Genomic DNA, 22,180 nt, shown 5'->3' with positions numbered 1-22,180 from the left:
TTTTTTAAAATGTTATATTCAAGAAATATAAGACGTCCCCATATATCCCCCACCCTTCTCCCCACGCTTCTCCCCCACCAACAACCTCTTTCATCATCACGGGACATTCACTGCATTTGGTGAATACATTTTGGAGCACTGCTGCACCACATGGATAATGGTTTACGCTATAGTTTACACTCTCCCCCAGTCTGCCCAGTGGACCACAGCAAAACATACAATGTCCAGCATCTGTACCTGCAGTACCACCCAGGACAACTCCAAGTCCTAAAAATGCCCCCACATTGTATCTCTTCTTACCTCTCCCTACTCTCAGCAACTGGGAATAGTTTCTTGGACCTCACACCCAAGGCACATGCAACCAAAGAAAAAAACAGATAAATGGGACCTCCTCAAAATTAAACACTTGCATCTCACAGAACTTTCTCAAAAGCGTAAAAAGGCAGCAGACTGAATGGGCAAAAATATTTGGAAATTACAAGTCCAATAAGGGTTTAATATCCATGATATATATAGAAATGCTACAACTCCACAATAAAAAGCCAAAGCACCCAATTAAACAATGGGCAAAAGACTTAAAAGACACTTGCCCAAAGAAGAAACACAAATGACAAAAAAATACATGGAAAAATACTCAACATCACTAGCAAATTAAGGAAATGAAAATCAAAACTACAATGAGATATCATTTCACACCTATCAGAATGGTCACTATTAAAAAGACAGAAAACTGCAAGTGTTGGAGAGGATATGGAGAGATAGGCACACTTATTCACTGTTGGTGGGAAGATAGAATGATACAGCCACTGTGAAGGACTATTTGGCAGTTCCTAAAAAAAGATGAATATACATTTGCCCCAAGACCCAGCAATACCACTACTGGGTATTTACCCAGAAGAACTGGGAGATGTACACACCGATGTTCATAGCAGCATAATTCACAATTGCCAAAAGCTGGAAACAACCCAGGTGTCCATCAACTGAAAGATAAACAGACTGGTGTATTTATATGATGGAATATTATGCAGCTGTAAGAAGAAATAAAGTTGTAAAGCATATGACAGCATAGATGAACGTGGAGGACATTATACTGAGTGAAGCAAGCCATACACAAAAGACAAATACTGTATGATTGTGCCACTAAGAACGAAAAATTTTGTATAATCTCATGGGGTTACTAATTTGAATATGGGTCACCAGAAAATAGAGGTTAGAGAATGGAAAGCTGAGGGTTAAGAAGTTAACCTGGAAACGGACTTGGCCCAGTGGTTAGGGCATCCATCTACCACATGGGAGGTCTGCGGTTCAAACCTCGGGCCTCCTTGACCCGTGTGGAGCTGGCCCATGCGCAGTGCTGATGCGCACAAGGAGTGCCCTGCCACGCAGGGGTGTCCCCCACGTAGGGGAGCCCCATGCACAAGGAGTGCACCCGGTAAGGAGAGCCGCCCAGCGCAAAAGAAAGTGCAGCCTGCCCAGGAATGGCGCTGCACACACGGAGAGCTGACACAAGATGATGCAACAAAAAAAGAAATGCAGATTCCCGTGCCGCTGATGACAACAGAAGCGGACAAAGAAGATGCAGCAAATAGACACAGAGAACAGACAACTGGGGTGGGGGGGGAGGGGAGAGAAATAAATAAATAAATCTTTAAAAAAAAAAAAGAAGTTAACCTGTGCAGAATTGGTAACAAGGATGTGTGCTAACCTTTGGAAATGAATAGAAAAGGTGAAAGCGCAGCATAATGTTTATAACTATAGTACTACTACGTATATATGAAAATGGTTTAAAGGGAAAGTCTAAGGTCATGTATACTACTAAAAAGAAAGCTAAAAAATGTGTCATGGAACTGTATAGCACAGTAACACTGCACGTGAAATATGAATATGGGTAAAATTGCATACATAAGACTGTTTCTCTTTGAAGCTCAACAAATACATGTTAATACTACAGAATGCTAATATCAGACAAAAAAAACATTGTGCTAAGTGAAAGAAACCAGACAAAAAGTGCTGCATATTTTATGATTCCCTTTATATAAAATGTAAATATAAACCAACTTATAAAGATGAAATTGGATTAATGGTTATGTAGGGCTAGGGAAGAAATGCTAAGAGGTATGGAGATTTTCTTTTTGGAGTAATGAAACTGCGTAGAATTTTTGTTGTGATAAATGCACAGCATTGTGATTATACTAAAAGCCACTGATTACACACTTTGGAAAGATAGTATGGTGTGTGAATATATCTCAATAAAACTGCTTACTTAAAGGAAAATGGTTGTGCAAGAATAGTCAGATATGGCAGCTACACACCTCAGAAGAAATACAGACAGACCGGGAGGTGAAGAATTTTTTTGTCTATTTTTTGTTATTATTATTATTGAAATAATGAAAAGGCTCTAATAACGACTGAAGTGATGAATGCACAACTACTATGTGATTATACCAAATACCAATGATTGTACGCTTTGGATGAATTGTGTGCTATATTAATATGTACCAATAAAATTGATTTGTTTAAAAAAAAAATCAGAAATGTAAATCAAAACCACAATGATATACCACTTTACACCCAAAAGGATGGCTATTGTCAAAAACTGGAAAACAACAAGTGTTAGCAAAGATTTGGAGAAATTTGAACTCTTTTGCACTGCTGATGGGAATGTAAAATGGTGCAAGCGCTGTGTAAAAAAAAAAACAGTTTGGAAGTTCCTCAAAAAGTCAAACATATAATTACCATATGATCTGGTAATTCCACTCCCAGGTATATCCCCCCAAAAAATGTTAACAGGAACTCAAACAGATACCTGTACTCCAGTGTTTAAAGCAGCATTATTCACAATAGCCAACAATGGAAACAACCCAAGTACCTATCAACAGATGAATGTACAAACACAATGTGATGTATTATATATATATATATATATATATATGTCAGTCATAAAGAAGTCCTGCTACAAGCTACAACATGGATGAACCTTGAAAACATTTGGCTAAGTGAAATAAGCCAACAGAAAAGGACAAATATTGTATGATTTGATTTATGTGAAATATCTAGAATAAGCAAATTCATAGAGACAGAAAGTATATTAGAAGTTACCAGGAGCCAGGTAGAGTGGGCAACAGGCAGTTATTCCTTAAACGGATACAGTGTTTCTGTTCAGGATGATGAAAAAGTTTCGGATATAGACGGTGGTGGTTGTATGACACCGTGAATATAACTAATGTCACTGAATTGTACACATAAAAATGTTTTGAAATCACAAATTTTATGTTATAGTTTACTGCAATAATTTTTAAAAGCACCAAGCTATATCCTTAAGAGCAAAGCATTTAGTAAAAGACTAAAATTTTAATAAAACCTAAGATAAAATCCATTACAAACCAGTAAAAAGATGAAAGCCACATAAAAAAGCAAGCAAAAGAGACTAAAAAATAAAAAGTTTTTGTTAATAGATGGTGGTAAAAAAATAAAATTAATTAATAATAAATAAATAAAGGTAAATTTTAAAAAAAGATGGTGGTGGAAGAGGATAACATTGTGAATGTGATTAATGCCATGGATATGATTGGCATGGCTGAGATGGGAAAGTTTGTATTGTAACCACAATTACAAAAAAAAAGGACTAAAGATACAATGACAATTAAATGCAATAAGTGATCCTATAATAGATCTAATAATGGAGGAGAAAATGCCCAAAAGGACATTATTGGGACTACTGTAAAACTTGGAAAATGGGCTGTATGCTTTATATCAATGTTAAATTTCATGAATTTGATAGACCTATTTAAAGTGGTTACATAAGTGAGTGTTCTTATTCTCTGAAAATGTACATGGAAGTGTTAAGTGTTAGACGAGCATGATGTATACAAACTACTCTCAAGTGTTTAGAAAATGAATGAGAGAGGGAAGGAGGAAGAGAGGTAAGCAAGCAGGTAGGCAGGGGTGGGCAGGTAGGCAACATGCTGGTATTTGGCAAATATGATTATCTGGGTGGGAAGTACATTGGAGTGTTTCTGCATTATTTTTGCAACTTTCCTGTAAGTTTGAAATTATTTCAAAATAAAAGTTAAAAAAAAAGTGACCCAGAGAAGAACTAAAATGGCCAAAAATCACCTTAAATGATGGTTATCTTCACTAAAAATCTAAGAAATATAAAACAAGTACTACCTTAACACCTATCAGATGGCAAATATTACAAGGGTTAATAATGCCAAGAGCATGGAGAAATAAAAACACTATCATACATTATTTATGGAACTACATTTTTGTACAACCTTTTTAAGTGGCATATCTGTACTAGCTATTAATATTTTATATGGGTGTATTGCAATCTCACTTGTGAAACAAAGAATGTTCATTGCAATACATTTGCAACAATCAAAATTTTGAAGGGAAGCAGATTTGGCTCAAAGTTTACAGCATCCGCCTACCACATGGGAGGTCCAAGGTTTAAACCCAGGGCCTTCTGATTCGTGTGGTGAGGCTGGCCCACGTGCAGTGCTGATGTGCGCAAGGAGAGCCCTGACACACAGGGGTGTCCCCCGCATAGGGGAGCCCCATATGCAAGGAGTGCACCCTGTATGGAGAGCTGCCCCACGTGAAAAAAGCACAGCCTGGCAAGGAGTGGGGCCACACACACAGAGAGCTGACGCAGCAAGATGACACAACAAAAAGAGACACAGATTCCCGGTGCCACTGACAAGAATACAAGCGGACACAGAAGAATACACAGAGAACGGACACATAGAGCAGACAACTGGGGGCGGGGAAGGGGGGAGAAAAATAAATAAAAAATAAATCTTTAAAAAAGAAAAATTTGAAGCATTTAAATAAACACCAACTGGGTAATTAGTTACTTAATTTGTTACATCTGCACAATGAATACTGTGCACACACTAAAAGGGAATATCTGAACTGATATGAAATGTTATCTATTATAGCATGCTAAGCAAAAAAAAAAATTACATTCAATATATACAGTAGGACCCCATTTGTACTAAATAAAAGAGAAAAACCACAATGTTTGGATGTATATATCTATAATTACATAAAATTTATATGTATCCAGAGAAAAGCCTGGAAAAGCACACATTAAAATGTTTATAGATTATCTCTGGGTAGTAAATCTTTGAAGGAAAAACTCAGAATTTTTATTTTATATACTTCTGTAATGTTTGAAATTTTTAAAGCAAACATGTTACTTTTATAATTAACAAATTGAGCAGCAATAAAAACATTTTTTTCCATTTTCCTTTAATGTTCATACCTGCAAGGCTTTTTCTTTCTCATTTGTCAATTCCTGAGAATGCTTATTTGTCAATGCTGCTGTGTGTGATGTCCATTCATTCCGTAGCTTATCTAATTCTTGGATTTTTTCAGATAATGTCTATATTAGATATAAAATATTAGGATAATCCTGAATATCTTATAATTCTGATTAGAACACAGCAATATTTACATGGATTTTAAGAAAACGTAATCATAGCTTTTTAAGACTTACTCAAACATTTTCCTACACATATTTTTTTAATATGAGGAAACCAAGTCCAGAATAAAAGCAACTTTAGATCTAAAATGATCCATAGGTTAAGCTTAACTATTTTTTAACCTTTTAGTTAAATCTGGCACTTCATCCAGTCTCCTCCTCTGGCATTAATCAGTAAAAGAAAGCAGGGGTGGTTCACTTTTACCTGGCAAACCTTGGTCCTCAATTTCAAGGACTAGAGACAAAAAAGTTGTACCTAAGATAAGCCCAGGAGATCCAAAAAAAGAAATTAATTCTAAATGTAACAGAAGGAAAGGAGGAAAATATTTAAAAGGCAGGAACTAAAAGGGGATTTTAGGCAAGAGGAATGAGTAATAAAAGAGGAGTAGAAAACTAACATGTGATAGATACTTTTCAGACATTATCTTATGTAATGAAGACTTAGAAAAGAATGTGTCATACATTGGGAAAAACAGAAAAATGTTTGGATGGAATAAAATATGTAAGGGAGAAAGCACAAGATAAAGATAATTAACTGGTAGGATAACGCTGAGAAAAAGGAGAGGGACTTTAAGGGCAAAATGCTTTAAAAAATATATATACAGTGGAGTAAGTGTAGCTGAGTGGTTGAACACCTGCCTCATACATACGAGGTCCCAGTTTAATCCCTGGTACCTCTGAAAAAATACACACACACACAACTTGGATTTGAATAAAGAAGCAACCCAAAATTAATGCCTGGATGACTTACAAACAAAAAATGAAACGTGAATTACCTTTTGTGTGAGGTTCAGTTGTCGAGTAACATCATCTAGTGACTGTGTCAATGATAATTTTTCTTCCTATTTATAAAAAATCATAAAGTTACATAGTTTACAATTTTAATCATCAATAGCCATGCTACCCAAAGTACAACAAAGTATAGCATTAGCATCATTGGGAACATGCTAGAAATGCAGAATCCCTAATGCTTAATGTATGTAGAATTTTTAATAAGATTTATTGTAAAAGTGTGGAAATGAATAGAATTGATGATAACACATTACAGTGAGTATAACTAACAATGCTGATTAATAAATGTGATTGTGGCTCAAAAGGGTAGTGTGTTGGTGTAAATGTAATTGAAAGGAAGCTGGAGAACAACCTAGAGAACACATAACACAGTGACTGTGGTGCTAGATGACAATTGTGGTTAATAGTATAAATATAAGAATGCTATTACACAAAGTGTTAAGAATATGGTGATACATGGGAAAATTACAACTAATGTAACTTATGGACAATAGTTAACAGTAATATTGTAATATTTTTGCAGAAATGGCAAAGAAGATATTATTTCAATACTAAGGGACAACAATAAGGGGGGTATAATATGGAGTATAGGATTTTTCTTTTGGGAGTAATGAAAAAGTTCTAAATTTGAGGTGATGAGTGTACAACTCTGTGATGAAAATGAGAGCCAATGATTGTACACTTTGAATGGATTATACAAAACAAAGGACTGTATAACACAGGGAATCCAGTGGTGGAAGATGAACTGTGGTTGACAGGACAAACAGGAGAACATTCTCCCATGAACTTGAACAAATATATAATACACTAACACAGGGTATTAGTAATTGGGTGAGTTGGAGGAAAAGTACACTAAATGTAAGATTTGGGCTTTAGTTAGTAATAATATTTTGACAATGTGCTTTCATAGTTTATCAGAAATGTTTCACAACAATGCAAGGTATTTGTGGTAGAGTGATGTATGGAAGCCCTGCATGGTGATATGCATGTTTCTTTTGTATCCTCACAACTTTTTCTAAACACTTACTGTTTATGTACGTTCATGTTTGAATGATATACTTCAATAAAATTTTATTAAAAAAATAGAAAGAAATGCAGAATCTCAAGGCTTACATAAAAATTTCTAAATCAGAATCTGCATCTTAACAAGATACCCTGATGATTTATAGACTTAAAAGTTTGAGATGCACTGATCTACAGCATTTGAAAAGATTTTCCAAAAACTTTTAAGAGGCAATACTGTACTATACTTTACATGTTTATAAGTTTATAATTTTTAAAACACATACAATTTATTTCACTTAAGATGGGCTATCTAGGGTAGATATTTCTATACCTGACAGGTGATAAAACCATGACACAAAGAGTTTAAGTGACCTGTCCAGATTACAGAAAATTAATAAAAACCCTGCTACCAAAGGTTCCAAATTTCTGGTTCAGTTCTATCCTCATTGTTGTACCTTGACTAAACAGAAAACAATAAAGTAAAATAAATTAATTACAAGTTACAAAAACTTACCAGATATCTTAAAACAACTTTGTTCAGGAAATACAACCTAATGACAACATAGATCTTTAGAAATTTATGAGCAACCTTGTGAACTTACTTTAAAAGAATACGTTAAATTTAAATCTTACCTTGCTACATTTCAAACAGCCTGCTAGAAATTTCTTTATTTCCATGTCATTTCCAGGTAGAAGTTTCAGTGAAAGGTGTGTAAGATGCTTGAAAGGATTTGTCTCTACCACATTTAAAAATGCTGGTGAGCTATCCAAAATGGCTGCTGGAGAAACTAAATGTAGCAAAAACCTTTGCAAAGAAAATGTCACAACAAAATACATTTGTAAGATAGTGAAACTTTGCCACTGAATCAAGATTCCCTTTACTTAAAAGGATCAAGAAAGAGGGAATACTGTAGTCATAGAATCCAATGTGAAAGGACTCCCATTGGTGAAAGATGTAATAAATTCAGCAAGAAAAGGTAAAAGGACTAACTGAAACACAATGAATGTATATGAAGTTCATGAGTTCATGAGACAGATGGGGAAAGAGAGAGAAAGCAAAACACTGAAAACAAAAATAAACCAAAAACTCACTGAAAATCACAGAACTAGGGTGCCAACTTCTTATTCTGAAAACTGACAATTTAAAGAAAGAACAAAGCATTTGTTTATCCTTTCTTGTATGAATTTTCAGAGTCATCAAATAGCCCTAATTGATGGGGGGAAGTTCTTACTTACAGAAGAATTACATCTAATAAATATGGAAAGAATGATATAAAGAACCATCTTGTACCTCCTAAGGAAATAATGAACTCAAACATCAATCAATTGATGATTCCAACAGACAAAAGTTTGGTGAACTTTATAATGAAAGGATCAGGCATTAACATCACATGAATATGTTTATCTATAAATGCATGCACATACCCACAATCTTATTCTTCCCTTTTTCAATGTTCATTATAAAAAACACACTATAATATACATAAATTATTTCAAAATTCTTCAATGGCTTTGCTGAGACATAAAAATTTCTGATTTTAATCATAATTCCTTAAAATTTGAGACTTAGTGGCACTCTAACCCCAGCTTTTTTTTTTTAGTATTTTTTATTTTTAAAGAAGCTTTAGATTACATAAATGTTACATAAAAAAAAAAGACGGGGGGGAAGCGGACTTGGTCCAATGGATAGGGTGTCCACCTACCACATGAGAGGTCCAAGTTTCAAACCCAGGGCCTCCTTGACCCATGTGGAGCTGGCCCATGCACAGTGCTGTTGCACGCAAGGAGTGCCGTGCCACGCATAGGGGGGCCCCACGCACAACCAGTGCACCCAGTAAGGAGAACCGCCCAGCACGAAAAAAAACGCAACTGACACAGCAAGATAACGCAACAAAAAGAAACACAGATTCCCGGTGCCGCTGATAAGGATAGAAGCAGTCACAGAAGAACACACAGCGAATGGACACAGAGAGCAGACAACTGGAGGGGGAGGGGGGAAGAGGAGAGAAATAAATAAATCTTAAAAAATAAAATAAAAATATATATATAGGGGATTCCCATATGCCCCACCCCCTCCCATTTCCCATACTTTCCCACATTAACATCTTTCATTAGTGTGGTACATTTGTTACAATTGATGACCACATATCAAAGCATGACTACTCATTGTGGACTATAGTTTACATTACAGTTTACACTCTGCCCCACACAATTTTGTAGGTTATGACAAAATGCATAATGGGCCTGTATCCATCACTGCAATGTCATGCAGGACAATTCCAATGTTCCAAAAATGCCCCCATGTTATACCCATTCTACCCTCTCCCTCCCCTCAGAACCTCTGGTGGCCACTGCCTTTATATCAATGACAAAAGTTCTTTCATTACTAGAATATTAAGTCTATAACAGAAATATAATACATTTATTTTAGTCCATTGTTCATTGCCCAATCCTGAGAATTTTGGGATGGTGATGCCCCTGTTTCTAATTGAGAGGGGGCTTAGATTCCACTAACATCAGCTTTAAAAACAGACGGTACTTAAAATACAGATTATTTCACACCTACTTGTCTTTCAAAGGAGAATTTGCCTGGCGAGTAAGTTTAATAATGTAGGGCTCTCATGAGACTTACCTTGGGATTTCTTTGCCATGTTCTTGAGTACATTGTTGAAGAAGATCTATAAATTTTTGTGGGAAAGCTAAGAAGTCTACCAGAAGACTCTGCTGGAATTTTAAACTATACAGAAGATAGGAAAGAGATTTTTTAAGAAAAGAAAAAAATTAATTACGATCTTTCATTGTAATTAGCACCCAGAAAGATTCTTTTTTTATTCACTGAAGACCTATTATAAACAGAATTAACCCAGGAAACTAGAATTTTTTTGATGGAAAGGAAAAGGTCAATAAATTTAGCTAAAGCACAAAATATTCTGAGCTGTTTCAAACGGAACTTTGAAAGTCCATGAAATATTTATTTCAAAAAACATCCTAATTATAGTAAAAATAGTTCACAAAACAACCAAATGTTCCCATTTGGCATGTGTTTCAAAGAGAATAGTATCAATGCATTCATAAAAATTAGAAACTTAACTTATTCCTAAATTAAATATTATTTAAGACCAGAAAAAAATAATTACCTCTGAAAATCTTCCTCAGATATAACAAGGTTATACAGAAAAAATGGATCAGTATCATCAGTCAGTCGGATAACTAAATCCTAAAAGAAATATTGTTGCTTTTAGAACAATTTCATCCTACTTGGAAGTGAAATCATCCAGTAACACTAAGGTATCACAGTCAGACTTCAGATAGCTTTGTTTTCTTGTGGTGCTGATTTTTATTATTCATAGAGATTTAGAATCTTAAGTAAGGGTAGATATTCTGCTCCTTGAGCCACATAGGAATCTGTAAAAGTTAATTAAATGCTAGGATGGAAAATTTAGGAATATCATGCTATCAGAGGCAGAGGAAAATTTAGACCCAACACTTGCTGCACTATGACACTGTGACAAAAGTATTCTTTGCCATACTTTCCATTATATTTCAGTTTTTCTCAAGTTAACTGGTCTGGCATTTCAAAAGTAGCAATTACATCAATAGAACTGACAAACAATTATCCACTCAAGAGAAGGAAGGAGTTTTTTGTCATTCAAGCAGAAGATAAGAGTATCAGTTAACACGTTGCCAAGGTTTCTTTCTTAAGAACAATTCTCTTCTATTCCAGGTGGCTGCTGATGTGGAAACCCATCTGTTTCCAGTTTCAAATGAAGTGGGCAACTTTCATAAAAGACCACTTTCCAGGTAGCTAAATTAACAGTACAGCAGATTTTCACAGCAGCTAAAACTAACAGAAAAGCACAAAGAATTATATACTTCCGGGAACACTGGTGAAAGGAAAAGAGGTATAGCAAGAAGCTGACGGATGACTAATAAAGAAATAAAAATTTAGGTTAAGAAAAATTTTCCATCTTGAAATTAAAATAAACTGATAGCTACTGAGGAACTGCTAGGGCCCTGAAAAATTGTACCCACTTTTGAGTAGAGCTAGAAAAGGAAGAAGTACAGCAGGCATAAGAAAGAACATAAAAGAAATACATAACGTCTAACCTGGTAAATGTGCAATCTATATGTTATCCCTGCCTTCAAATGTCTGTTTCTAAGCAACTTCTAACAAGAACTTCTCAAGATACATCCCAGGATGCTATAAAAATCTGATACTGCTACTGAGTCAGGGTTAGTATTAATTGGCTAGCAATGTGTTTAGGGAAAGTTTTAACATAAGGAGAACAAAATGGAGAAAGTATTTTAACATGAGAACAGGATTAAGAAAGAATTAGGTTAAGTAGCAAAGAATCAGAAGGGGAAAGAAAGACAATGAAGTTTATTTTCTGGAGCCCCTAATATAAACCTACTAATTGTATGCTAATTCTTTTCCTCCTTATTTTTTTTCAATTTAAAATTTAAAATCAGATAGTAATAAAAGCAGTAAAAGTATCACACCAGGATCAGCTAAATCCTAATCCATGTGAAACATAGCCGCTATATAGAAAGATCAAGTCTCTAATTATGAGTCCCATATCTTTACCTCCTAACATAATTCCATATACTTCACCTTCACTTCCCTACTAACTCTAAGCCTTTAAGGAAAGCTGTAATAATAGCTTCTGTGGGTAGCGGACTTGGCCCAGTGGTTAGGGCGACCGTCTACCACATGGGAGGTCCGCGGTTCAAACCCCAGGCCTCCTTGACCCGTGTGGAGCTGGCCCATGCGCAGTGCTGATGCGCACAAGGAGTGCCGCCCCACGCAGGGGTGTCCCCCGCGTAGGGGGTGCGCCCCATAAGGAGAGCCGCCCAGTGCAAAAGAAAGTGCAGCCTGCTCAGGAATGGCGCCGCACACACCGAGAGCTGACCTAACAAGATGACTCAACAAAAAGAAACACAGATTCCCCTGCCGCGGACAAAGAAGACGCAGCAAAATAGACAGAAAACAGACAAGGGGTGGGGCGGGAAATAAATAAATCTTTAAAAATTAAAAAAAAAAAAAATAGCTTCTGTGGCAATAGGTTCAAAAGTTTCAAAAACTGTAGATTTTAAAAAGCCAAATATGATAGATTGGAGTCTAGAATGTATGGTATTAATAGTTTAAAGTCCATGCTGTATTTCTTAGCCCTTTATTCTATATCCTTAGCTGTTAATGGCTCATATTCTAAATGTCTCTCTTCAAAAGGTAAAAATAGGGAAGCGGATGTGGCTCAAGTGACTGGGCTCCTGCCTACCACATGGGAGGTTAGTGGCTCAGATCCTGGTGCCTCCTAAAGAAGACAATGAGTTGAGACAATGGGGAGGCACTGCAAGCTGACACAACAAGAGATACAAGAGGAAAAAAGCATGGTGAGAGACACAACAAAGCAGGCAGCAGAGGTTCCCAGTGCCTCCTAGAGAAGACAGCGAGCTTACATGATGGGCAGGCATGGCAAGCTGACAAAACGAGATGATGCAACAAAAGACCAGGAGAGGAAAAACAGAATGAGATACACAACAAAGCAGGGAGCAGAGGTGGCTCAAGCAATTAGGCACCTCCCTCCCACATCAGAGGTCTCAGGATCAGCTCCCAGTGCCTCCTAAAGAAGCAAGGAAGACAAACGGACACAGCAAGTAAAAAACAACAAAGGGGTGGGGAGAAATAAATAAATAAAATAAATCTTAAGGGGGAAAAAAAAGGTGAAGTAAAAGATTCAAGAACTAAGATCTTCTTGAAGTACTTTAATTTAGTCTGTTCTCACATTTACATCACAAAATGCCAGCTCCATGAGTAGAAATACACACTCTAACAACTTATTACTGTACTGGGAAGACCTAAGGAAAATGACTCCAACCCCTTCTTCATATGCTTCAGAAATATAAAATAATCTCTGTTATTTTAGTAGGTTTCACAATACCAGACTTGCAATGGTTACAAAAAATGGCCCAAATTTTAAAAAGATAGGTGAAATACGAGATCCCACAATCTTAAAGAACAAAAAAAATAGTTATAATGTACAGAAACTAACATACTTCAAAAGAGAAATAAATACCAACCTTTCTGTGAACTGGATTAGAAACAGATTGTAGTTCAATGCTCACTCTAACACTTACTCTCCTGTAAGAAAAAAATAGGTCCAACCATCAGAAGCATTCAAATGAAATGAGTTATCACTGTATTAGCTGAAGTTTTCAGTCTTAAGCCACACAATTTTCCACAGGTATTCCCTACCTTTGAACAGATTTTTGAAAAGCACACTGGACTTTAAATTATTGGTCTTCCACTAGTGAATAATGTCGAAGTTTTTATCCTGAGGTTAAATTTTCTCATTTATAAAATTGGGCTGCTGGGAGGATTGAGTTAAACCATGTGGAGTGCTTACTACTAGCCTGGTATACAACCTCACTGCCTTGATTCTAAAACAGTATCTCCTAAAAGACAAACCATCAATTAAATAACAACTTTCCACACTAAGAACATCCACCATGGGAAGCAAATGTGGCTCAATCAGTTGTGCATCTGCCTACCTCATGGGAGGTCCCAGATTTAGGTCCCGATGCCTCCTAAAAAAATGAACAGACACACACCTGTCACAAACAAACTAGACGTTACACCTAACGCAGTAAGCAGGCACATAAAATGAGCAGATGCCACAAGCCAGCATACGCCACAGCCCATGGGGAGCGGGTGTAGCTCAGGCCATTGGGCACTCGCATCCCATATGAGAGGGCCCAGGTTCTGTTTCCCGTATATCCTGGAAAAGGCGAGCAAACAATGTGTAGACAGATGAGAACCATCTGGGGGAGGGGGCAAATTTTTTTTTAAGTAAATAAATAAATCTTTACCAAAAAAATCATTTCAAATGATTGGATTGATTTCTGAGACTGTATTTTTTAAAAAATCTTAAGGGAAGCAAATGTGGCTCAACACCTTGGGCACCCTCCTACCATATGGGAGGTCCTAGGTTCAGGTCTCACTGCCTCCTAGAGGAGGTGAGCAAACAATAAGCAGACAGATAAAAGAGCCATTGGGGGGGGTGGTATACACATAAAGTAAATAAATCTTAAAAAAAAAATAAAGAATGTAAAATGTGAATTTTAGAGTTGTTTAGAGTCAGGGAAATAACATATTCTCTTGCCTTAAACCTACATAAAAAGTTTTTTCAGAGCCACAAACTAAATCAACCTAAAATACTCTCTATTTATCCAGTATACATACAGAACTCTTAGCCCTGACAGAGGCATACAAATAAAGGTGCTTCATAAACACTAATTAAACTGACCAGAAATGTTGAAATAACTCAGGAAATAAAGGGGAAAAAAATCAGTAAGAAAACAACTCTGCACCAAATTCTACAACAGCATCTCCCAAAAGACAAACCATCAATTAAATAACAACTTAAACTACTCTGCTATTACAGAATTCCCTGATGTGTAAGGAAATAAAGTTAATTTAGTTTTAAGTTATTCTCCCAAAGACTTGTTTTAACTTTTCCTACTGTTTATTAATTATCTACTAGAGAAGTAAAAAAACACAGACACAGCAATTAAGTATTGATGGGAAAACTTAGAAACAGTTGAGCAAGGCTAGGCTCAATTGTTTATGCTTTTTCTTGTAATTTTATAGTTCTTTGATTTATACAGGTAGAAATTTTATTTTTCTTTTCCACATATTACCATTCTCTCTTCACTTATTCCAGTGTTCATTCATTGGTTTTAAAATGCATCATTTTAGTTAATTTCTTATTGAATCTACAATTAGATGCTAAATCTTAGTTCATGAGATTAACATAAATTTTGTTATCCAAAAAGAAACCAGAAGCACTGATTTACATTAAAAAGGGAGGAAGAATTACTTTTAAAAAAAGAGAATGTTTTGTTTCTATTTTCCTAGTTTCTAGGGCAATATATGAGAAATAGATTAGATTCCTTTTCTAATTCCATTTAAATTAGGCTTTCTGGGAAAATAAAATTTCTCAACTTCCTAATTTGTAAGAAAAACATTGAATTATAAGATTTGTGGGGCCCTTTTTAGCTCTACAGTGTCATTAGGTTTGGTTTTCATCTTCTGAAGTTTTTCTAATACATATTGCCATAGTGGTAAAAGGCTACTGCTGCTACCTAACTTTTTATGGTGCTTCAGTTTTAAAAGTTCTGTCATCCTTCATAAAATTAGAAAAAATTCAAAAAGTATACACTTAATAAAGTGTTCTTTACACAATTCTGGGAGAGTAATACTATAATTTTTCAATCATATTAATGATATTGTTGGATATATTCCAAATGTCTATATGAATTAAATGTTAGAATATGAAAGAAAACAGGAAAGGTCCATCAATTAAATTTATTTCCTATATTTATTTCAAAATCCCCCTTAGAACTATCTTATAGAAAAAATCTGAGCTTTCAGGGTATAAAGTATCTGAAATCACAAATCTATTTTCTCCATTGAAAAAGTTTACATCATAGGAACAACACAAAACACTCTATCAATAAAAACTCTCAATTAAAAAAACTTTCTCAAAATGGTATATGGAAATCCCCTATACCTTTTTTTTTTAAAGGTACCCTAGACCTCATATATGCAAAGCAGGCACTCAAGCACAGAGTTACATTGGCTCCACCCTATATGTCTGATGTAACATTTATATAATCTAAAGCTTCTTTTAAAATGAATTTTAAATGAACATTAAAAAAATGGAACACTCTGAACTGTGTAGACCTACATACCATTCTGTCAGTTAGCTAGGTATTCTTCTAAATAAAAATCATCTTAAACATCAGGTATTGATAGAAATAGATCCTAGCCCACCTCTGCCACCTAATAGCTGTGACCTTAAACTCTCAACTTAAATAAAGGTTATTCTAAGCCAGATACCGTGCTGAGTGTTAAAGATACAAACAGAAATAAACATGGTCCATGTCCTCAAATTGAGAACAGACTAAATGACTTTTCCCAAGAATTGTTTCTCTTTGTATTTTAGGTCTTCAGAGGGAAGAAAGAGTTGCTAATACTTTCTAAAGGACTACACTACTGAAGACCAGCCAGGTATTTTGCATATATCATCTGATTTAAGACAATAACCTTGTCAAGTAAATATCCTATCAGTTCTACAAAAGAAGAATGTTACATGCTTGTTTTAGGTTACACTGCAGAGCAAAAACTGAACTCCGGTATTAAAATGAATAAAAGCAATGGATTTCAACTTAGGCAACTTTGTAAAGGTTATGTTTATAGCAAAGGGATTTAAGATAGACCTTGAAGATGATGAAAAAAAATTCATTTGAGGGAGAAACAGTTGTAAAGTTATAATATTAAGAGAGAATACCATGTACATTCAGAGGGATAACATGTAGTCTAATGTGACTAGCATAGTGGGAAAGGAGCTTAGGAAATAAAACTGAAAAGGCAGGTTGGTGTCAAACCTCGCACTTCAAAATTCTGCATCACCTCCCTTCATGGTTTCTTTTTTGAGGTACCAGGACCTCACATGTGGGAAGCCAGCACTCGAAACACTGAGCCACATTGGCCCCCCTTTGTTGGTTTTCTAGTTTGTTTGTTTTTTTATTTTAGGGGACACCAGGAACTGAACCTGGGCCCTCCCATGTGGGAAGCAGGCACTCAACCACATGAGCCACATCTGCTCCCTCCACATAGTTTCTTAAAAATAAAAATTTTTTTTAAATTTCTCCCCAATCCCTTGTTTGCATTTGCTGTGTTTGTTTGTTATGTGCTGGTCTTCTTTTTAGGAGGCACCAGGAATCAAACCCTGGACCTCCCATGTGGGAGGTAGGTGCCTAATTGCTTGAGCCACCTCCACTCCCTGCTTTGTTGGGCTCTCATTATGTTTTCCTCATTGGGTCTCTTGTTGTATCAGCTCGCTGTCTTGCCTGTCTTCTTTAGAGATACCAGAAAATGAATCCAGGACCTCCCATATGGTAGGGAGCTTAATTACTTGAGCCACATTTGCTTCCCCATATAGCTTCTTTTTTCTAAAGATTTATTTTATCTATTCTCCCCGCCCCTCAGTTTTTGAGGTAGCTGTCAGCTCTCTATGTCCATTCACTGTGTGCTCTGTGTCTGCTCATCTTCACTTTAGGAGGTACTGGGAACCAAACCTGGGACCACCCATATGGGAGAGAGGCGCTCAATTGCTTGAGCCACCTTCACTCCCTGGTTAGTTATGTCTTTCATTGTCTTTCCTCTTTGTGTCTCTTTGTTGCATCATCTTGTTGCATGAGCTCGCCAAGTCTGCCCATCACATCAGCTTGCCTTCTCTAGGAAGCATGGGGAATTGAACCCGGGACCTCCCATGTGGTAGGCAGAAGCCCAATTGCTTGAGAGACATCCATCTACCCCCACATAGTTTCTTGATCGTTACTTCTTCCCCCAACTGAATTTCCTTCTCTTCTACAACTTTAATATGCTGATATTATTTAATGCATTAATCACATTTTACTAATAGCTAAGATTTAGTGAGAGCTTACTATGTTCTACAAACTGTTCTAAACACTTTATATGCAATAATTTCCCTCCCCCAGCCCCCCACCCAGATGGCTCCCTCATGTTTGCTCCCTGTTTTTGCCTGTTGTCTGCTCACTGTCTGTTCCTACTTAGGAGACACCGGGAACTAAACTCGGGACCTCCCATGTGGGAGGTGGTGCCCACTGCATGAGCCACATCCACTCCCTGCTCATTTTGCTTTTACTGTCTGCTTGTTGCGTGCTCACTGTCTTGCTCCTTGTTTCTTTGCTCATTGTCTGCTCATTGTTTTTTGGTTCATTGTCTACTCACTGTTGGCTTGTTGTTTGCCTGTCTTCTTTAGGAGGTACTGGAACCAAACCCAGGACCTCCCATGTGAGAGGCAGGTATCCAATTGCCTCAGTCACATCCGCTCCCCTATATGCATTAACTCTTATCATGATAATAACCTCATGAGGTAGGTAGTTATTATCATCAGTTTAAAGATGAGGCACAGAAACATAAAATAACTTGTATAAAATCAAAACAGCCAATAAGTGGCAGAACTGGGATTTAAAGCCAGGCAATCTGGCTCCTGAGCCTGAACTCTTAACCTTGTGTTACCTCCCCAAGGAAACTTTGTTTCCCCTTTCAATGTTGAGTTCCTTGAGGGCCAGAATAATAATTGTTTTTTTGGGGGGGGTTGAAAGATTGGGGTGGAGGAAGATTTATATCCATTTAGCACCTAGGATAATTCCTGGCACATAGTAAGTGTTCATAAACATTTGTTAAATTAAACTGGCCTCCAATACTTAACTAAACAGTCTGGATTTTATTCCCTACAGGTCAGAGTTCAGCAAAAATTTTCAGTGAAAGCCAGATAGTAAATATTTTAGGCTTCGCAATCCATTGGTCTATCACAATTACACATCTCGGCCATTAGAGTGTAATAGCAGCCATAGACCATGTAATAAATAAGAATGCCGGTGTTCCAAGAAAACCTTAACAAAAATAAGCAGTGGATAATCTGTGAGCTGTAATTGCAGACCCACGCTATAGGCGACAGTAATATGTGGAAAGTTTCTAAAAAGAAGAGTGAAAAGATTGAAATTGTGTTTTTAGAAGATTAACTGTGGTGACCATGTAATGAGATGGAGAACAGCTAAGAGCTTCAATACTGGAATCAGAAGTGGTGGCCTCCTTTCTTTTATCATTCTATAACCATTCTAGAATTGTCATCCAAAAGAAATATAATGGAGGCCACAAATGTGAACCATGTACGTAATTTTACATTTTGAGAAGCCACATTTTTTTTAAAGTTAAAAGAACCGGTAAAATTAAATATATTTTACTAAAACCAATAAATCCAACATATAATCAATATAAAAATTGAGATATTTTACTTTTTTTTTTCATAGTAAGTCTTCAAAGTGTACATTTTACACTTCAATTCCGATTGGTCACATTTCAAGTGTCCAATCCATACGTGGCTAGTCGCTACCAAAGTGAACAACACAGAAAAATATCCAACTGAAATAACCTATGTATCTCCATATGCAGCTGGTTTTGCTACCATCTCCTGCCCTGGCTTACCAATTGATTTTGGACCTAATTCTGAAAGTATATACTGCAGTTCCACAGTATTGCTAACTCAATAAATCATTGTTTTCATTCCTGACTTGCTACATATCATACCATTTAATTTTTTGTTGTTTTTATTCCTTTCACACCATTTAGTTTTCACCAGACATTTTCACACCTGATGCTCATAATAACTACTTGGGATAAGCATGTTCTAATATCAGTTCCACACATAAGGAATCAAGGCTCAGAGAAATTGAGACAACTAATGAGTGGTGGAACTAAGACAAAAATTTAAATCTCCTGACGTCTAGTCAAAACTCTAAGCCCGAAGAGCCCCACCCCCTTAGTCAAAATTTGCAGTTTTGCATTCTGTGAGACTGGCCGGTATTGCCTCCCGCACTGTCCTGTAAACTCCGGGAACACAAGGGCTGTTTTTCCTGACCGCTGCCTCTCGGGTGCCTAGCAAGATGTTTTGCTAGCAGGCAATATTTGTTGAATGAATGCAAGAAAACTGTCTGGCTTTCCCATTATTTTTAATGAAGAAAACATAATTTACTTTTTCTGGTAACTCATGTGAAGAACAGCCAAAGTACATCACTAGATTGATTAGAAGCTTAAATTTAACTTGTAATATAACCCAAAGGAGAGCGAAAAAAGGGCTGGTATATCTGAGACCTGAGTTCTAGTGTTGGCCCTGCTGTGAACCACTGTGAGCTTAAATTATTTAACCTCTCTGGGCCAGAGTCCTTATCTGTCAAAGGGAGAGACCCAGGCCTACAACCTCAAAATTCCATTCAGCGCTAGGACTGTTGACATTAAGTTGATGCGGTCGGCTTCCCATTTCCTCACATTCTTCCCTCTGTCCCTCTGCAACTGCCGACTTAATAAGAAAGGTAACCATTAGGTCCCAGCTGGGTTTCCCCTTCGCGTCCGAGGACCGCGGGACACCCAGCCGCAGGCCGGTCCTCCTGGCTGAAGACGCCATCTTCCCCGTTTGGCCCGACCCCAACCGCCACCCGCTGGCACTCGGAGACGCGAACCTCACCTCTCCTCGCAGTCTTTGCATTTCACTTGCAACGGGACCAGTTGCTGGAACAAAACCTGGCTCATGTTGGGCCGCTGCCCCAGGCGGCACTCAGAAAGGTCCGAGAGGCCAGGACCTCAGGACTAGCCTAAAAGGCGTACGAGTCCTCGTAAAGTTTGAGTTTGGCGCTCCGCTACCGCGGAGGAGGCGGGGAAAGAAAAACTAGAGGGAAACAGATTAGGTTTGGACTTCACCAGCCACCATCAGTTTCTTCCGGTTTTACGGAGGAAGGGGTAAAAGCTGTTGCGATAGTTCCGGGCGCTAACATTATGTGGCGAGAGCCGAAGCAGCCATGTTTGTTAAGGGAACGGGACTTACAGCAGGCGGACAACTTTTCCTCTCATTGCCCAGCGCTCGACACCCGAAACGGGCCTTTAATTATGGCTGATTCTGTGTCCACGCAGTATGAGACTGGTTTTCCAGTTACGAGTAGATGTGGTTACTACGTGGAAAAGAAGAAGAGGTTCTGCAGGATGGTGGTGGCAGCGGGGAAACGATTTTGTGGCGAACACGCTGGAACCGCGGAGACTGACGCGGAGGTCTGGTATCGCTTACTCACCACAAAGTAGGAAATAAGTCGCCCCTGCCCCGCTTCCCGTCAGGTCTGCGATGTGACCCCTCCCCTCCCTGACAGGTTTCTCCTCCTTTCTCCTGAGTGTCCAGCTTTTTCCTTAATAAATGCAGTTCTGCCTTCCTGGGGAGCAGGGATGAGCCCTGCTCTGGAGCAGTGTTTTCTTTTACTAAATAAAGTCCAGAAGTGACCCATGACCTGATACTCAATGTAAAGCGAACTTTTAGTTTTACTCCAAAATACCACTTTTACGCTCCGCCCATTCTCTGCCTTTCTGATGGGAAGTGGTTGTTAGAAATAGTGATTGAAGCTCCGAAGGTTTCGCTAGTTGTGTTTTATTTCGTAAATGATAACCACTTCTCGTGCATGCCGTTGAGAGAAACTTTTTTTAAAAATATGTTTAGACTTAAAATCTTTTAAAAAGCAACTTTGCTGGAAAAGGGGAGCAAAGTTTAAGAAAAGAATTGACTCATTAAGAACTGAAAGTATGCGATTTGTACAGTTATACATATAATTGTACTGTCAAGCCATGTATATTTGTATACGTATTATTTTAGTGTGTGTATGATAGAAAAATATGAACAAGAGGAGCAGAATGCTGAGAAAAAAAAAGAGCATGTCTACTAGAGAGTATTAGAAAGAATAAACCAGAGGCCAGCATCTGGTTCACTGCCTTCTGAATGAATGTATAGTATTAGTTACATTATTTTTCTTTTTCAGATGGTTTATCTTTATAGGAAATAGCCCATTCGTTGGCTGCTTTCCATCATAGCCATAGCCCTACTTTCCCTTTTGATTTGACTGATACGTGCCTAAAGGGAGTTGACTGAAACAAGGACATTCTTGTTTTAGAATGTGGGAGACGTGTGACTATCATGGAAAGTCTGAAGTACACTGGCTGATTTTTTGATGGGACAGCAAACATCCATTGGTTAAAGAGTGAGATTTATGATAGGAGATGAGTTTTATTACCACTATGTTATAAAGCCTTAGACCTCACCTTATCCTGATACCTGGAAGGTGATTGCAGGTGGTGTAAAGTAGTAGAATGAGAATAGAGTACTGCAAAGTGATGGGTATTGCTGGAGAGGAATGACATCGTGTTGTTGTTAGTCCCTTGAAAAGAGGCCACAAAATGTCAAGTGGAAACACTTTATATGCCTATAATTTAGT

General features: G+C 37.3%; 2 protein-coding genes across 5 annotated transcripts in view; one reads left to right on the top strand and one right to left on the bottom strand.

The window, feature by feature from the left end:
• Positions 1-20,659, bottom strand: part of SASS6 (SAS-6 centriolar assembly protein) — a 59,841-nt gene extending 39,182 nt beyond the window's left edge. The window contains exons 1-8 of one of the 3 annotated variants that reach the window (XR_011649611.1): positions 20,398-20,641; positions 13,835-13,870; positions 13,364-13,424; positions 10,423-10,502; positions 9,918-10,022; positions 7,919-8,090; positions 6,265-6,330; positions 5,270-5,389 (exon numbers count right to left, since the gene is read on the bottom strand). Coding sequence is in view for 2 of the 3 variants with exons in the window: in XM_023582575.3 (XP_023438343.1) it covers positions 5,270-5,389; positions 6,265-6,330; positions 7,919-8,090; positions 9,918-10,022; positions 10,423-10,502; positions 13,364-13,424; positions 13,835-13,870; positions 20,398-20,462 (705 nt within the window). In the remaining variant the exon portion in view is untranslated. Of the gene's footprint in view, positions 1-5,269; positions 5,390-6,264; positions 6,331-7,918; positions 8,091-9,917; positions 10,023-10,422; positions 10,503-13,363; positions 13,425-13,834; positions 13,871-20,397 lie in introns of all 3 variants that reach the window. The other 2 variants (XM_023582575.3, XM_004471689.4) reach the window with 2 other exon arrangements.
• Positions 20,660-20,705: 46 nt separating this feature from the next.
• TRMT13 (tRNA methyltransferase 13 homolog) overlaps positions 20,706-22,180 on the top strand; it is a 41,689-nt gene continuing 40,214 nt past the window's right edge. For both annotated transcript variants that reach the window (XM_058303123.1, XM_058303122.1), the window contains exon 1: positions 20,706-20,975. In XM_058303123.1, coding sequence (XP_058159106.1) covers positions 20,706-20,975 — 270 coding nt within the window. The remainder of the gene's footprint in view (positions 20,976-22,180) is intronic.

Source organism: Dasypus novemcinctus, chromosome 9, assembly GCF_030445035.2.
Source record: "Dasypus novemcinctus isolate mDasNov1 chromosome 9, mDasNov1.1.hap2, whole genome shotgun sequence".
Lineage (NCBI taxonomy): Eukaryota > Metazoa > Chordata > Mammalia > Cingulata > Dasypodidae > Dasypus > Dasypus novemcinctus.
Note: the sequence above shows the minus strand (reverse complement) of the source record. Positions and strands in the feature narration are given on the sequence as shown.